Source organism: Rhipicephalus sanguineus, chromosome 2 (genome assembly GCF_013339695.2).
Source record: "Rhipicephalus sanguineus isolate Rsan-2018 chromosome 2, BIME_Rsan_1.4, whole genome shotgun sequence".
NCBI classification, from domain to species: Eukaryota; Metazoa; Arthropoda; class Arachnida; order Ixodida; family Ixodidae; genus Rhipicephalus; species Rhipicephalus sanguineus.
Window position 1 is genome coordinate 54,713,065 of NC_051177.1, and position 19,018 is coordinate 54,732,082.

The following is a 19,018-nucleotide window of genomic DNA, read 5'->3' on the forward strand; positions in this document are numbered from 1 at the left end:
TGGCGCGTAGAATGGTCTTGCGGTGAGCAGTTTCAGGAGGCGTATTTGCGTGTCCCCAATAAATATAGTCTTTAACTGACTCCCTTTGACATGTGCTTTTTTTTGCAAGTTTCTTTAATTTCTTATGAGCTTTGGCTGCAGGCCACAAAGAGATGGTCTCTGGGACAGGTAGTAACACACCAGATGATGATTCACAGGTATCTGCACAATTCTGCACGTGCAACTTTGTGGGCTTCTTTACTTAAGGTAAACCTAAATATAAGCACATGAGCTTTAATTGCATTTCACCCTCGTCGAAATGCAGCCATCCTGGCTGGGAATCGAACCCGCGCCCTCGGCTTCAGGAGAGGGAAGAAATAATTTCAGGTAATCCTAATGTGTGCGTATTGTCAGCGAAGTCAAAAGGTCACTGGTGAATATCAGAGAGAAAGAAAGAAAGAGAGAGAGAGAAAGTTTGTGATTTCGGCCCCTGAATTTTCTAAGGCCTCAACACTGGCTCTGACCGTTATGCAACAAGGTAGGCCACAGCTAAGCTGGACGCAGTGGTAACAAAATTAGCCTATAAACTGTACAAACATCCACGTTCGCGCATGTTAAATGCAGGCCGTTAACAGGGCCCGCTGCGATAAGTGCACGTGGCGCTTCCGACATTACGCTTTTGCAACGAGAGGACCGGCGTCCCGCTTTGGCCCAGCGTTGTGCCTCTTTCACGTTTCATTTTTTTTTCTTTGTCACGATGCACGCGTTCAGGCTATTACGAAACTCATTCGCTGCAGGACGCGGCGAGCACGAGCAGCTATGAGCGGCGGAGCTTTTGTGGGGGGGCTCTTATTATGCTCCGGGCTCTCTGCTCCCCTGCTGATTCATCACGAAACTGCGCAGCGGCTACCCTTCTCCGCGCATCGTCGCGAAAGTTGGCCTTTCTAAAAGTTTCCGTGCAATAAATTGGAGCCAAAACGCTGTCGCATTGCTGCCGTTGGGTCCCTTATATAATGGTCGTGCAAGCCGCTTGATGTGTTGGCTCTCTTTCTCCCCCCCCCCCTCTCTCTCTCTCTACGCACAGACTCGTCGCCATATTCTATGTCTCCATTTTCTTGCTTCCTTTGTGTACGCCAGCGTCGGTTCTGGATTGCTATTCTGGACATTGTCTAGTTCCGCCATTGGCCAACTCTGATTAGTCCGGAGGACTGCAACGGCCTCTCTGACTGGTTTAAAATGCCGCCATTACGAAATTTAACAATACGGTCGAATTTGACGGAGTCCCGATTAGCCTCCACAGCACTGGCCGGCTCTCAGACTGTAAGCCTACGTGGGTGCATGACAGAAAGAAGCGTCGCCATGAGCAAGCCATGACCGATGAGGCGACACGTCGGAGAGGAGGGGGTCACGGAGCTAGGCTCAGCGTGGAAAATGGAATGGCGGGACGCAATGGAGGCCAACGGGGCAGGGCTGGTGGGAGGACTTCGCGTCTGAGCCCGGTTTCGCCTAATCTAGGCCGGATTAAAACTCCGAGCGGGGCGAGCCGCGCGTAATGGGCGACGGGAGATAATTTCTCGCGCTCCCATTAACGTATGCGCCTGACGAAACCGGGCGCTGCTGCCGCCGAGGCACCTTGTCGTGCGTCGCAGCGGGAGCCCCCGGATGCCGCTCGTTTGGGGCACAACAAAAGAGCGTCGTCCCACTTTTATCGGCCAAACAGCTGCGCCACGTGTGAAAATGAAGTGAGCGTGCCTCTCTTTCCTGTTTTATTCGGTGCTAGAAATTCCTGAGCTTATATGAGCTGCTTCGCGAGGTCTAAACTTCGTTATTAGTTTTGGAGCTTCCGCGTGCTTTATGTAAGGGAGTGCTATAGCCAGAATAAAAGGCTGCAGTCATGCTCTTATAGCCGGATATATGATGCTGCTGTGAATCTAGGCGCCGGCGGTCATATTTGAGATGTTTTGGATATACATATTATGGATAGCTGCGTGGCAGAAACACTATAAACTCAGAAAAGCTGGAGCCCCAGCGTGAAAGAGGGCTTTTCTATGGAGGTTTAGTTGCAGCATGTAATGGAAGTTTAGCGCGCGTATTTTAAAGCTTTTTAGAACAATACCATTGTATCCTTCGTAATTATAAGTGATGACTCTAATTATAAGATGGCTGTCCAGGGGCAGGAAATTAATTATCATCAGCACCTCGCGGGCATCCTCGCGGACATACCCTGATACAGTGATATACGACGTTGCTGAAATGTTTATTTCACACATTGTGGTAAAGAGACTACTGGTGCGCAGTGTTACCTAAATAATGAAACAGTTTACTGCGTGTAGAACGTCAAATTGTGCTAATGCTAAAACTACAAAAAAAAAGAAAACGAAAGAAAAAAGAAACGAGATGCTTTCCTATTTTTGCAGCCGATTTCCTAACTTTAATTTACTTTATCTCCATTGAATATTACATTATATTATCGACATTTATTTCTTCGCTAAATTGTTCCCACGCACGTTGTCGGGAGTGTGTAAAGATTATTTGCGGGCCTGAATTCCTGCTTTAATGGAAGACCTACTTGATTTGTTCGAAATTAGAGAAAGCAGGAGGAAAAAGAGAAAACGGAAAATAGAGAGGACAAGGTTAATGTTTGCTATGCAGAGGAGGGAAAGACGAGAACCGTAGCACCACGCGATCAAAGGCACTCTCACAATTGTCTTTTAAAAAGCACAACTGATAGTATCGCTGTTTTTCGAGTTTCGGTTGGGCTGGCATTCTAGTGGCATGTGTATAGGATAGTGGGTAATTACTGTCTATTCGCCGCACTGCATTAGATAGCACAGAATTGCTTTCCAAGTTACAGAATTGAAAACGCGCACTGCAGAGCTGAGACAACAGTCTTATATTTCGCGTTGGGTAGTCCAATTACAAATAATTAAGATTAACGTCCCGTTAATTACGCGAGCAATAGCTCTCATAAAATTCAGGTTTCATTTTCGACTGCACATTTAAGATATCGCTTGAAGCGCTTTGTACATGAGTGTTATCACTCCAGCACAGAACTTCCAAGAAAAACAGTTCAGATCGTGTTTTCATTTTACTTCATTATTGTTCGAAAGCCGCTGTAATTAGCGAGCTGCCGCTTATTGCTTTTACACGACTGAAGTATAAGCGCGTCAAGCGATGTCCTGGTTGCAGTCGCGTATTATGAAAAAAAAAAGTCATACCTTTCCTTATTTTTCTTTTCTTTTTACTAATATTTCGTGTGAGCTCGGAGTAATTAATCACGGAGGATCTAGAAACCGTCGTGCAGGGGTTCAGCGTGCATTTAGGCTTCATTGAGCGCACAATGAAAGCGGATCACGCCCGCTTGCATTGGCTAATGCTAGCTGTAGTAACAGCGGTTATTATCCCGAATTAGGCCGCACGTATTACGAAAGAAAGCTGAAGAGGACGAACGTCGTTTCTAGCCTTGTTTTTAAGGAGAAAGCCTTAAGTGTCTCGTTGAGCGGCCCCTCGAGACGTATACGACAGGCGAATGAAGTGGCACGGAAAATGACGTGACCTACGTCACTGAGGATGTCATGTTGCGACGTCACATATCGCATAAATTTGTCACGTCGTCGTGAGTCACATGATGGTGACATCAGATGACGTCACTTGATGACGTCATCATGTGGCATCATTTCTTGGTCAAAAGTTGGCAGATCCCGTAGGCTGAGCGACACCATGCGAGGTGCAGAAAGCGTGAGGGGATGAGGGGGAGGGAATTTATGCGGGTGGGGAGGGGACAACGAAATCGACTGGGAACGGGAAGGCAACTTAGTGCGTGGCTCAGACTGCGGCACGTTATGTCCTGCATGGTGTCTGGTCCCCGATTGTATAATTTAATGCAGTGCGAAGTGTGCAGCACGCGTTCGCCTTCAGGTGTTACAGAGAGTGTAACATGCTGGCGAAGTTTTCTTTTTCTAACTGCATCATTGTTCTTTATGCAGACTGTGCTCATCTGTGTTCTAAGTGCTTCCTGCATTCGTATAAAATCAGAATGCTCTTTCTTCAAAGCCCACCAAGCGATTTCTTTCTCTTTTAGTAATTGTCGAGCGATGCGCAATTAGTGATCTATTTAATTCATATCTAAAAGTTTTTATGCGACCGTAACGAGGCTAAAATGGGCGAATACAAGGTGAAGAGAAGGAGAGTGTGAAATCGCACCGGCTTTCCGGAATCAATCACTTCTCATACCTGCGCATTCTTTTTTCGGTGTAAGATAAAATTAGTTCGTAGATGTCGGAACGACAAGGTATTGGTATAACGTAGCGCTAGCGCTATTTTGCTTTCTTTTAGTTTTTATAGATATTTAATTTCTAGTCTTAGACAGCGGCATGTTGAAAATGCGTCTCCGTTGTGCCGATCATGGCTGACGGCTTCAGTTTCCTGGATACAACAATTTTCCGTCGGATCACCAAATCCAAATAATGAAGGGCTAGTTCACTCATTTGGCGAGGCATCCAGCTGTAAACGTCTGTTGGCAGTGAATCAGCCTTTGTAACGGGATAGCTAGGAAACCGAGGATACATGTGCAACCATATTATACCTCCCCCCCCCCCCCCCAACCCCGAACATATGTTCTGCTACGACTTCTTAGTCAACTATTGACCTTTCTTTCTCAGTATCACGTCCACCCTCCATGCGCCACTCCTCACCATGTCTCATTTTCATATCATCTCTTTTCTGTAGTGGCAGTGAGAAATACGCTGCAAGTAAAGCGACAAAACGCAAACAAATACAGGGTTGTAGGTTCTATCCCGATTGACCGCGTTGTGGCATAAGTCCTACGTCTCACGTATTGATGGCGAAAGTACGGTGTCCGGCATTTTGGTTATGCGCCGTTAAAGTGTCGTTAGGATGCTCTAAAACGGCGGTAACGGTATGGCTCCCGAATAAAAAAAAAATGTGTCGAGAACTTCGTATATTAAGTTTTCACGGTGGCGCGTGTACGTCATTCTAACACAACATTACACGTAGGAAAACAGCAACAGCAAGAACAAAAGAGCCTCTAAGTTCGTGCAAGTGTTAATGTAATTCAAGCGGCACTAACAGCGCCGAGACGTAACGAAATTCCACTGCGTTACCTCAGTCTGGAGATTGGTACAAGATCGGCGTTGGAGAAAACTCGGTCGTGAATAATAGAGCAGGGGCCCACGCAGTAGTAAGCATGAGCTACACGGCGAGCGCTTAATTTCATAGTACAGTGTCGCTTCTAGCTTCGCGAAGTACTATGCACCCTGACAAATTTCTTTAAGCAGGCACCTCCAGTGACCTTCATCCTTTTACCCTAGTGTAGGGTAGCAAGCCGGATGCGCGTCTGGTTGGCCTCCCTGTCTTCCCTTCATTTCCTCCTCTCCCTCCTCCTCATCCGCCGAAGACATTCTACTGAGTGTTTTCTCTGCCTCTGTGCGCAGACCTTCTAATTGTCGCAAGAAATGTATAGGAACCATAATGAATAGCGCTGAACATATCTATCGTTTATATAAGTGTTCTGGTGGGTGGATACATCCCACAACAGAAAGGTATTAGTATAGCTTATGTGAACATAAGCGCTGCTTCCAGCATGTCAGGCGATACTATGCGTCCTTTAAATATGCTCTGTGCGTCGTAACCTCACGAATATCCTCTTGTGTTGTCCAGCACATTAGCTATTCTCTATGGAATTGTCTCACTAATGCTGTGCTGTCATTAGATATCTTCCTTGCATGCATAGGAATACAGTAACGCTTTCTAATTTTATCCGCATTCCTAATGCCTTTGCAGTAACTGTTTCGTCCGTACAACGGGGTGCTTAAATTACCCACGCTATGTCTCTGCGTGCAATAAGGGGGCTTTTTACTCGTCAAATAAGAATGTGAATAGCGCTATTAAAAATATGCGCCCTAATTACGGGAGAAACTTGGTTTGAGAATGAGATTCAGTGGTCAGTTATTCATGACAGATTCTCGAAATAAGTTGTTCGCATTCATGAAAGTCAACCGCGCTATAGAAACTTCAATACACCGACTAAGAATTGGAACCGCCTACGCAAAGTACTTCTTATACAGGCTAGGCAAAGCAAACAGCCCAGTTCGTTCTTATGACAAATCTCCTAAATATATCGAACACTTTCTTTTGCACCGTAAATACTCAGCCTACAGTCAATAGCTAAGAAAATTGCAAAAAAGACCCCCAAAAAAAATTTGCTTGTCGTTGTCCTGTTCGATGAGGTACTCTTGCGCGGAAACAGGTACAGTTTCGGTCTTGTTGCTGGGCTAAAGTTTTACACCAGGACGATTGGTGTAGCAGTACAGCGCAGCAAAAAGAACGGTGCAGTACCAACTAAACCCGTCGAAGCCTTATTGAGGTACAGTTAAGTGAATTACTTCTTGACGTAAAGACAACAATGTTGTAAACGAAGATACGCGAGCAAACACGAACACAAGAGAAGAGGTCAAGACAATACAAACGCCGACTGTCAACTCAAAAGGCGCACGACGGCGCAAAATAAAGCAAGCACCAAAACCTAATATCTGGGGTTTTACGTGCCAAAACCACAAAATGAAAATGAGGCACGCTGTAGCGAAGGGCTTCGAAAATTTCGACCATCTGGTGTTCTTTAAACGCGCACTCACGTCGTACAGTACACGGGCCTCTAGCATTTCGCCTCTGTCAATAAACATATCTGCGCATGTGCAAGTACGGGGCGCCTCCTGTCAATCCGGCACGCAGGGGGTCCGCGTGAGGGATACCTGTTCAGGCATTTTGTTTGTTTATGTAAGTTAATCGACGGCTGGCTCACGCACGCGCCTCCACTACATTCTATAAGCCAGGCATCAGCCATTTGACGCGTTTATTCACTCCTGCAACTGTATAAAACTGTGCATTATTCGAATTTTTGCGTGCACTTGCACTCTCGACAGTGTAAAGGTAGATTAGACAGTGAGCTTCGGATTTTCCACCTCTTACGCTCCAATACTCTCCGATTCGCACACCAGCCCGTCTGCCCTGCATAGAAGCGGCCCCAGCTAAAAGAAACTTCATATATCACACGCGTACAGCAATCAATAAATTTGTTGGTGCAATTTACAAGGCAAATGTTGGTCCGCGTTTTGTCTATCCCCTACTCATTCTTCCTCTGCACGGAAGCGCATATTTTACCTAGCCTTTTTCGTAAGAACGTATACTTAACTTAGGATTTTGGCTAAGTTCGCTCCGTAACATTAGTACGGTGATATCTGATATTAAACAATATAGTACAGCACTGCAGTTAGCAACATACGGACATTTCAAGGATAATACATAAAATTTCACCTAACGGTGCGCATGTTTCAAGTCATGTCTTAATAATAATTGTTGGTCTTTTACGTCCCAAAAGCACGATATGAATACGAGGGACCTGGCGCCTGGTGTTCGTTGACGTGCACCTAAACCTAAGTGCACGAGCCTCTAGCACTTCGCCTCCGTCGAAATGCGGCCGCCGCTAAAATCATATTTTATGCTCGTAAGGGAGAAATTCAACTGCTGTTTAACCTTACCCAAAAAGTCGTTAGACTTATGTGTCCTCTAAAGCAAGCGCAAAGATTAAAAGGTGACGTGTACGCTAAATATTTGTAAGTGCAACGAACGAACAAAAGAAGTTAGCGCAGCCTGCACCAAGTCTCGCAAGGTTGGGTCACTGCAGAGCTGGTGGGCACCTAGCTGATCCTGGCTTGGCTAGTCTAGTCGTTCTCTCGCCTTCTATCCTTTTCACTCTTCTTTCCCTTTCTGTCTATTTCTGTACTCGTTCCTCTCCTCCTCACCTTCACTTCCCATTCCTACCCTTTTGCTATACTATACTATACAAGGCTATGCTATGCTCTGCTTGCGTTCCTGGAGAGCCGAGTGGTTACTATGGTCGAGGCTTGGGCTAGTTGGTTCATGGTTAAACTTGGCAAAAAAACAGCGCAAAATTGAGCGCTGTTGTGCCTTCTTCGTCTTGTGTCCTGTCGCAATCTTGCGCTGTTTTTTGCCGAGTGGTTACGCCGCTCGCCTTCGGATCGTGGGGACGCGGGTTCGAGTCTCGCCTCGCCAAAAAATTTGTTTCGACAAGAATTTCTCTTTCTATATCTTTCTTGCTCTCTCTCTCTCTATATATATTCGTTATCTCGCCCATCAGAGTCATTGCATCCGACGCCGGACAAATCGGCGCCCGTGTTCTGGGAGCGAAGCAGAAGAGGAAGAAGAGGAAGGCGATAAAGAAGAGGACGAAGATAGCGCGGGCCGGTTCATGATGGGGGTAATTTTATATGCGCATAAATCACCATCACTCGCGCGGCACGGTTATACGTTCCACTTAATATGCCTTGCATGTCGGGAATGTAAAAATAAACTACCTGGATGCTTCCAAGAACTTTCCCTCCAGCTAGATTATTGCTGAATTTCAGAATTTTGTCAGGCACGGCCGATACGAGCGGTAACAGCTGTAACAGCTGCTGTCTAACCACGTACCAAAATAACTAAGATTGCGAAGCTCCGGCCTGCTGCCTTTTCATAAAAAGAACAACACAGACTGAGGGAGTTCGCCATCCGGCAACCGAGGTTCTGCTCCTTAGGGATTGGCTGTCTCCGTAATCCCGCCACTCCTGCGCTGGATAACTGTCAGGATTGTGTTCCCATTCTGGAGTCGACACAGAGGAACTTTATTTACCGGCTGTTCGTTCAAACTTACAGGAGGAGGAGGAGGATTAGAGAAAGAAAAGCGAGGGAAGTCAAACAGACACGCGTCCAGGTTGTTACCCTACTGTGAGAGACCGGATTTAAGGGATAGAAAGATAAAGGAAGGAAGGAAGGAAGGAAGGAAGGAAGGAAGGAAGGAAGGAAGAAAGGAAGGAAGGAAGGAAGGAAAGAAGGAAGGAAGGAAGGAAGGAAGGAAGGAAGGAAGGAAGGAAGGAAGGAAGGAAGGAAGGAAGGAAGGAAGGAAGGAAGGAAGGAAGGAAGGATAAAAATAGCTGCAGGGTAGACGAGCAGCTCGATACGCGAGTGAAAAAAGTCACACGGTGCTTTATGAATTTGCCTAAGACGACTTAGTTGAAGGTGAAAGCCATCTTTTTGTTCTTCTCAGTGAACTGTTTTGATCCTGTTTTGATACCTGCGCGAAATACTTCAAGCACAAGATCTGGCAGTAGGAGACGCCTACGTGCACAACATGTAATACCCGGGATGACAAAACACGTCCTCTGTAAGTGTTCCGGATACGACGCAGAACGAAAAATTCTGAAGCCAGCACTGCGTTTGCAACGTGGCTTGAACTTAGAGCAGCGGCACCTTCTCGGCCCGTGGCAAGACAACGGTTGTGCGATGCGCAACACAAAAGCACTGCAGGTGTTTTTTAGGACCACTCAACTTAACGAAGCTTTATGAATGACTCTTTTGTGTACATGTGTGTTTATGACTGTACGTATTACTGTGTGCGTATGTGATCATTGTATATATCATAGTCACCACCCGACACCTGGAATAGCAAACCAGGCGATAAACCAGGCTAACATCTCCGGGAATATCTTTAAAGATTGTTATCTCTCTCTCTCTCTCTCCTCTCTCTCTCATGTGCGGGACTATTTCTTCAGTCGCGGAGGCGATCGGCAGCCGCTCTTCGGTCATCTGGGCGGGGCATCTCCGGACTTCTTAAGTTGTATCGGACTATAAGGGTTTCGCCTTAATAAAAAAAAACAGGAAGTATAAAAAAACATGGGGGTGAAAAAACAACATCTGTACAGCTCTATGACTCTACTGAAAAAAAATGGGGACATGCCGAATTGGCTTTTTCCGGCGTTTCACAAACTGAAAACGTGCTCGAGTACCGCAATGATAGTGCAAGACGTCAGGCACATTGTTAGGGCATGTTCAGCGAAGCAAACGTAAAATCAACCACCGAATTAAAGAAAAAATTATCTTTATTGAAATGTCCGCAAGGAATCGCAGCCAGTAATAAACCTGGACGTGTTATCAACGAAGGTTCCAGACCAATGACAAAGAGCCTATTCGAATGAAAATGCTTGTGAATCTAAGGAGCTCCGCTATTCTACGAACGGGGAACGGCAGTGAAATAATGGCGGCTTATTTTCTTTCTTCTCGCTCCTTTTTATATACTCCACTTGTCAAGCACACGTGTGCTGATTCGTAGGTGGGATTGGGAGCCGAGCAATCTTTATTGTTCCCTCAATTGTTTCTTCAATTTTCTCAATGTTTCCACGAATCTTCAATTTTCTGAGACAGGCGCTTTTTTTTTTCTAGAAATCTCACAGTTTTCTCTTCGACATTTGAGCATGTACTATATACATTTTGTTCCCTCTCGTCACCCGCTAAAAAACTGCGGGGCCTATACTCGTTTTTTATTGCAATAGCAATTATATGGACCTTCTTGAAGGGTTTTCGGCGTCGCCGTCGCCATCATGTTACGTATAAAGTCCAAACCGATTACATCCTCCCGCGCTTCGTATGTTCTACCCGTGGGTAAAGGCGCGCGAGCGAGGGCGACGAACGCGGATGAAGCGGAGATGAAACGAGCCCTACCCATCTCCGTCGCACGGAGGGCGCATGCGATAAAGTCATCCCACGTGCGAGGCCTGCCTTCGATTACTAAAAGGAGTGGTCTGCTAGCTAAAAGAGTGAAAGTAGGGGTTAAGTTGAAGTAACAACTGTGACAGCTCGCGCTCGTCCTATGTGTACCTGTGCGTTATTTTCGTGCGTCCTTCTTTGTGGTTTAGCAGCGCGCTGCAAGTGTCTAGCTGTGACAGTTGTTCGCACTCACCTTGTGTGTTTTTCTCTTACAACAGCGTTTTGTAGAGTTCGGCGAGATCGAATTCAAAAGACTTAGCTGCTAGCCTTACTTCGTATATTACAAATTGCGTGCGCTTTTGTTTTCTTTTATTTTGTATTGCGAAGTGAGGTTGGGGTTCGATGCTGGGAGCTATACCCTTGTTACACGGTGAAGCTAACCTCAATTACGACGAACCCCACCCCCCACGGTGGCCTAGTGGTTATGGCGCTTGACCGCTGAACCGAAGACCGCGGGATCGAATCCCTGCCGCGGCGGCCGCATTTAGATAGGGGTGCAATGCTAGAGGCCCGTGCACTTAGATTTAGTAAAACTTATTTTGGGCCTAGTTGGTTCATAATCCTAGAAGTACATTTACAGCGCAAACGCAAAGACGCTCCACAAAGTGTGTGTAGTTTCTTTCTTTGTGGTGCATCTTTGCGTTTGCGCTGTAAATGTACTTCTAGGCTTAGATTTAGGTGCACGTTAAGGAACACAAGATGGTAAAAGTTGCCCGAGCCCTCCAATGTGGCGTCCCTCATAATCATACCTTGGTTTCGGGACGTAGAACCCCAATTATTATTATTACAACAAACCCCAGTCAACCGGAGGGAACTAAAGTTACCGCCAACTGCAGTTGACACCTGTTACACGGGAAAAGCTGTCCTCGGTTTCGGCCTGTGAAGCAGGTCACGTGATACTCAGCTTAGTGAATGAAAATATAAAAATTCATCTGCTTTTCATAAGTATACTGGCAAATAAAGTGAATTATTTTTAAAATTACTTGTGGCGTTTTTTTCTAAAAGAGCAAAGTCCAATTTAAGTGAAACTGAGAAAAACGCGGTTTTTTGCTTGAAAATATTGTCGAGCCTGCTCCAACAAGTATTTGCCAGTGTTCCCAGGTCACCAAAATACTTCAAATCTATATTGCGGCTAAAATCTATGTAGCCCACTATGGTCGGCATTCATGAGTAAAGTTTGGATTCGGCGCTTGTAGAATGAAACATTTCATGTGGGTTGAATTAGCTCGTAAAAGTTGTCTGAATGCCGCAAAATATTGGTATATCGTTCATATACCAATATTTTGCGACAATATTAACACCACCCTTCTGCTTCCGTCGGTTCCGTCCTTTGTTGCGCGGGCGTAATGGCGATATGACTATGCTGATTTTCTACCTGTTTGCATCTGCAGTCTCCTAGTATATTGTTTCAACTACGTTTACAATATCTGACAAGTTAAGGCTGTTCGCGCAACTATGGGCGAAGTCACTTTGTGGTCCTTGTGAAAGCCAAGACAATCCGCTGCTTGATATGTTTGGTATCAATACAGTGCCTAGAAGTATATTCTAGGCACTATAGTATAAATGTGTTTGGCGTTGAGGCGTGCGTGGTTTGTTTTGCTGGACTGCTTCGCACATCCGCAGCTCTGTTGTTGAAACAAACCAATTGACGGGCATTTGGAAAGACATTTCGCGTCCGTTGAAACCACGCTGCTTTCGACGGCTGACGTAAGTGCGGCTATTTCGTTAGCTTCCTTAAATGAGTTTGTCAACCTCAGTTTGGAGCAACGACGGTTAATGTCAGTGGCATAGCCAGGGGGTGGCACACCAGGCCCGTTCCCGCCCCCCCCCCCCCCCCCCCCCAAATTTTGGTTTTTGCTATGGCATACAGAGCACAAAATGACACTCGACCACCTCTGCCTGCACGAAAATTACTTCAACCCTCTCCCCTCCTCCTCCTCCGCACCCTCCCCCCCTCCCCACGAAACACATTTCTGCCTACGCTTCTGGTTAGTTTTACAACTGCACTCAGGCTTTCCGTATAACTGTATCTAGCAACGTCTTGCGGGAACTTAGGTTCGTCGTAACGGCGGTTAGCGTGTCCGTGTAACTAGGGTACTAGTGGGACCATATTCGGAAGTGACTTTAATTCACGTAAGTTCGATTAAATTTTTGGTATGTTAACTAAGCGCGTGTCGATTTAATGCTTATTACGTGCCATGGATATATGTATATGGCTATGTGACTTTCCCGACATAAAGCACAACAAAACTGACTATACCAGATTGACAAATATTCAACGTCGCGTAAACTCGAGGATGGAATTTTGCTGCACAATACTTATACATGTACCAAGTTCCCGAAGGTGCAGCTTTTCTCTTTTGACCGTGTTGCCGCGAATCACCCTGAATGTAAAGCCTGATACGAAAATTTTGATCTTTTCGTTCGTTATCACGTTCAGGCAACGAGTCTTAGATACTTCATTTTACGACGTCACCGTGATGCCACAGGATGCATGAAATACGAAGCATCTTAACGAAGTTTCTTAATGTTGCTACTCCGCATGGGCGCTGCAGAAAAAAAACAAACTGCTGTGTGGATTTAAACCGCACCACTCCCAGTTTAACAATGATGTTACGACGAGAGAAAAAAGAAGATAGTCGTTGGGCCTCATACTTAAGGCATGGCCTCCGAGATTGCGCGCCGACAGGTTCCTGCCAGCACGTAATTTCGGAGGTCATGCTTAAGGCTACACACTTGCTAAAAGTAACTTCGTCGCAATGACAAAATAAAAGAAATAAAAAAAAACAGGACGAACTTTACTAAAGCTTTTAACATAAAACAAAACGTTTTGTCAGAAGTGTCAAAATTTTGGCCATCAGTTTACAACGCCCTTGCAAGTTGCGGGTTAAAACACCTACCACCATATTGCAACCGGCTCGCTGTGAGTCATAAAATGCATCGGACACCGAACGGCATCCCACTAATTTAACAACACCGTTCTTTGTCATAGTATTATCTATAAGCTTCATGTAAAATTTGTGCACGTCACAGATGTTGAAAAAGTGCGCTTTCACGAGACCCTGTGCAACGAATGCTCTTTTATGTACAACATGAAATATCTATTTTCCTTACAGAACCAGAAAAAAAAAAACTGTTTTTCTTAAGTAATCCATCGGGTCGTTTCGGTGCTCTGCGATAATGCGCTTATAAATCGCGCACTTCGTACTTTCGCTGCGAGCACAAAATGCGTTTTCGTCCCTAACGATTCCAAGAACAACGGACGTTGCTTCGTCGTATGCATTTCTGATTCGAGTGGAGTTATATTGGTTTTTACTGCATTTGGTTTGTGAGCACGTGGCGTACAGCAAATAAGAAGTACTCACTATAATCGCCTCTCACACATGGCTTACTTTAGCGTAAAATGGGATGCGAAAACTTCGTCCTGCTCGTTTAACGAAGTGTGTCGTTCAATAGCGATTTGCTCTATAACGTATGCACAGGTAAGAAGATTCGACAGCTCAGCGTGGTGCCTTTGGTATTAAATATTTAAAAAGATATCCGTTCAGATCGCTGGAAACCTACCGAAATGCCGCCATTACGAATCTGCATTACAATGCAGACAAACGGAAATCTCTAATCGCGACCCAAAAGTAAAATAAGGCGGAATGTTTCTCGGGGTTCAACAGGTGGCAGCGCTCAGTTTTTTCCCATATCTTCTGTGGCGGCAGACCAGATCGAAAGAAGCAATGTAAGGTTAGGTTAGGTTAAATAGATACGTTTGTGTTCAGGATTACTTCAGATTATCAAGCTTATTTTGTAGAGAAGACCCAAATAATTGTATCTACGCTAACTAATCTGAGTTTGCACTGGAATAATAGGTAGCTTGAGACTCAAGAAGAGTACGTAGCACAACGCGTCTGTTCAGCCAAGCCCAGACTATGATCATAATAGCTACATAATATCGTAAATATTATAGTGACCATAACTGCCTTAAAGTGTGTAACGGTAGCGGTAATGCTTTCATATATTAAGCGGTACTGGAATCGTTTTCATGGGAAGACGGGCTACTTTAGTGGGGCATCGCTGTGAACAATCACATTTATGTAAATGCGCACCATTTCGATCGCGCGTAGTACTTTAATTTAAGTGGAATATTATTTTATGAGTGCTGCATCGGAACTGATATTTTGGTAGATATATTCTTGCTAAAGATTGTACTTTACTTCGCAGGCCTGCACCTTAATATTTGGGGTTTAACGTCCCAAAACCACGATATGATTATGAGAGACGCCGTAGTGGAGGGCTCCGGAAATTTCGACCACCTGGGGTTCTTTAACGTGCACCTAAATCTAAGTACACGGGCCTCAACATTTTCGCCTCCACCGAAAATGCAGCCGTCGCGGCCGGGATTCGATCCCGCGACCTTCGGGTCAGCAGTCGAGCACCATAACCACTAGACCACCGTGGCGGGGCACAGGCCTGCACCTTCGCACTGTTTTAATGTAAGCGTATTTTTTGTTTAGCTTCGAAACTTTGTGCGTTCTGCTGTAACTTGTTGTACCATGCTTCGATAACTTAAGGAGTTCCTCGACCTTCTAAAGGATAGCGTCATTATGCTTTAAGACACTAGCGAGATACATATTTGAAGTGTAAATGTCACATGTCAGTCTTCATGAATTACAGTATGAAGCGGGACAGTTAATTAATACTTAGGCGCGTAACTACGTAAAGCAAGCTACATTTCACTTGTGATTCAGGCTATTACTTTTTTGGTTCCTGTCAAAGGTGGTGGTGGGGAGGGATGTGTGTGTCATTGATGATGGGAATTAAGACAGATGACACGAGTGACACATCAGTGGTCGCGAACACGTATAGACCAACGGATTAGGTCGGGACGTAAAAAAAAAAGTTCCTCCGAGTCGTGATCAGCTTACCGATGGGTATCCTGTCCGGAAGTCCCTTGGCGGCTTCCGCTTCCTGTCCGCGCAGCAGCAACGCTAGCGCGACGACCAAGAGTGCGTAGTGGAACCAGCCACCGACGAGAATTCCGCTTCGCCTCAGACACCACCACATTTCCGCGGGAGCGACGGGACGATATCTATGGACCGAAGCAACAGTCGAGCGCCCGGCCGGTGTTCTTCTCGGCCCCTTTCTTTGCCTCAGGTAGAGATGGAACGACGGCTTTCGTGACGACGGCTGCGCCGGAGAGCGTCGCACAGTTCCTTCAGACTGCCTCGGCACCGTTCTGCGGCCCCGTTCGCGACTTTCCCCATTCTATCTGGCAGAAGGACAATGCCACGTGTTGAGCTGTGTTAGTGGCAGAATCGACTCTGGGGAGACGTCCGGAGTGTGCGCTTTCTCTCGGCAGGGGTGCCGGGAAACTTTCATAAGGACAGCGATACACGCAATGCGGGTATAAGGAAAACAAAAGAAGTTGAAGGCGTAGTACAATGTACCGCGGACAGTGAAAAAGAAAAAAATAAATAAATAAATTCTGCCTTGGGTTTTACTTGTAAGCCTCGAACACCTGTAACGTTTACTCGCTTCCCTAACAGGTTAATAAAGTGAGCATCCGTATTCCTCCTACCCTAAAATACAGAGACGTCCAGACGTTGAAGGAAGAGGAAGTACTTCCTAATAAAGGAAAAAATAAACAGTAAAGTTAGACAAGTTACGAGCTGGGGGCACTATATACCGGGATTAGCATCCACCTAAGCTTACAATAAACGACAGCGCGTTCGCCCGCGGCCTTGCTGCGAGTGTTGTAAGCGCTCTGGGCACGTCGCAAGCTCGCGAAGACGACAGCGACGGCGGGCTGTTGCACCGTCCGACGCGCCTGCGGGGCAACGCTAAGCTGTTCTCCTCGCGCGCGCGCGAGATGCGGGAGCGCGCCAAACGGAGCGCCTCCTCCGGGGCGCGCATTCCCTTCCATCCTCCTCGGCCCTCTCCACGGAGCATGCGCGCCGCATTCCTGTCCTGACGTCCCGCGCCTCGCTTCCTCACCCCGCGGGCTGCAGCGTCCCGTTGGGGTGGGATCGCGCGCGCGCGCTTGCACATCAAAAAGGAAGAGAGTAGGCTTGCACTCCCGAAAGGGAGACAGCAGGGAGCGCGCGCTTGCACATCGAAAAGAGGGAGTGGTTAGTGAGCGTGCGCTCCCCGCTCTCTTTTACGAGTCTCTTACGTGTGCACGCCGCTCCTACTTGGTTGCTCCCGCTCCCGCTTCTTGCACCTATCGGTGGTGCTACTGCTGTGAAAAGCAGCAGGAAGCTCCTTCCCTACAGGCTGCATGCGCGAGTGTGCCGCGGCTGTTAGCATTATCTCCGGGGAAGCTGCGCGCAGCAGCGCTTTGAGAGACCTCGCCATGCGGCGTCTGTGTGTTCCCGCTTGCCGGCGGGCGGCGTTTGCACGAAATAGGTTAAGGTATAGGCCGTCGCACGCCGGCAAGAAGCCGGAGCGAAGGGCTTATTCAAAGAGTGCAGCTCTTTATCAGTGCGGTTGCGTGCCTGCCGTGTGGCCAATTTACTCGCCTATCTGCCGCCATGCTCCGCAGTATTTATTTCGTTGCCCTCGGCCCCGCGGTTTGTATCTGTCGGCGTGTAGCTTCCAGATAATTTTTTGTTCCTGGCGGGATCGCGCATACGGGATGAGATTCTCTCGGGAAAGAAAATAAAGGGGAGTATTTTTTTTAACCTTGGAAAGGAAATAAAATCCCCGAATGAAGAATGAAAGATAAACGTTCCACGCATTTGTTTAGAGCAAACAAGATATCTTTCGCTACTCTGTCTCGTACGAGGTGAAAAGGAAGAGCCGCGCGACTGAAGAAGTTTATACGCTCTGTTCGCAAGCTGTTCGTTCGTGCAAGTTTAATACAAACCGACTTGTTAGCAGATAACAGTGTTTACGTACAAAATGAGTGTGTTTTTATATTTCCGAGTAAGTCTATGCTTCCCATTGTTGCATTTGCGAGAAAGTGTCATGCGGAATTTTTGTAGCAAACGTTAGTTTATCATTTCGTTCTCTTTTCATCAACTCACGTGGCATAGTAATTACTGGCATGGCAGCTGAAAACTACGTCCTTTATTTTTGCAGCTGTCAGTGGTTAGCACTCTTACGGCTTATTGTGTTCCTCATACCGAAGAATGCTTGACAGCTAAGATACCTTGCTGTTGAATGTGACGTCGCGCTTAGCATACTGTTTTTGTTCCTTGGTTTCAGTCTTGTCTTATCATGGTACAATGCGACAAATGTATCAAGTTAAAGTGCCCTTCCACAATAGTCAGCATGAACTCAGAACGGGAGCAAACACAGAAAACTCGAAATAGTCAGCAAGGAGTCAAAGAACCCGACCACGCTAGGCAAACGGCAACTTCTCGGAAAACAGACCTAGCCAACCACCCCACCTTGATCGCTGGATTCACAGATCGTTTCACCGCTCACTGTTTGACTTCATAGAGGAAAAAAATTTGCTTGTGCATTTTTGACAACGCATATTACTGCGCCGAAGGGCAGTCTTTCGAAAAAAAAAGGACCTAGTCAAACGAGATGGCTCAGGAATCATGCGGCTCTGAATAATGAATGGAATTCTAATGACGTGAATACATAATGTTGTGTATTATTGGTGTTCGTAATGAACCGGAGCATCCTGACAGCATGGGATGTGATGTGAACCTGAGGGATGCAATGTGAGACCACAGGATGTGAAGAAATTCTTTTTTGATGGTTGGTTGTAAAATATTGTAGAGGTTAAATGCGTGAAGTCAAGGATCAAACATTTGTCCAATAGTTTCAGGTTAGTTGCAAAGTCTGAAGTTTACAGTAGAGAACACATGTACAGCGTCTTCTGGAAGCCATGTTTCTTTCTTTCTTTCTCCGTTTTTTTTTTCTTCTTGAGCAGTGGAGGTGCAACGCTTAAAAAAAAAACGTTTCGGGTACAGATAGTTTACTATTTCACCACACATATGAAAGTAAATCTTAGCATACAGAGACAAACATAACCATCGGTAAATCAACATTTTTTCACACTTGTCACGATGTTTTCTGCAGCGCGCAGACACTATTAGTAGCGTCTGTACATGCATTTCGGAGGACAGAATGAAGCAAGAGTTCTTAGGATATCTCACTATTTCTAAGACGACTGGAAGGCGAAAAACCATAGTAGCGAAGCATTAAAGACTGATACGTCATGTCAGATTCCGACGAGCCAAACGTGAGACGAGTCGTTTGGGTCGTCTCGTTTAACGCTTGTCGAGCCTCCTGTGGCGTTGCATACCTCTTCGGCCTACGGCACAATCCACTAGGCCCTGCCTGAGCGTCTTCCCGCGCACTCCCTTTCCACGTTATTCCACATCACTCGTTAGGCCGAGTCACTTGAACGCCGCAAAGACCAAGTGAACAGCTCGCGCGCCTCTGCATACACTGGGAGCAGTTCAAGGAGGTTTCT

At 46.2% G+C, this 19,018-nt stretch overlaps 1 protein-coding gene across 2 annotated transcripts in view; it reads right to left on the reverse strand.

The window, feature by feature from the left end:
* Positions 1-16,435, reverse strand: part of LOC119382975 (glutamate receptor 1) — a 219,479-nt gene extending 203,044 nt beyond the window's left edge. For both annotated transcript variants that reach the window (XM_037650916.2, XM_037650917.2), the window contains exon 1: positions 15,513-16,435. In XM_037650916.2, the coding sequence (XP_037506844.1) occupies positions 15,513-15,651 (139 nt within the window). In that variant the 5' untranslated portion in view covers positions 15,652-16,435. The remainder of the gene's footprint in view (positions 1-15,512) is intronic.
* Between the last annotated feature and the right edge of the window lie 2,583 nt (positions 16,436-19,018).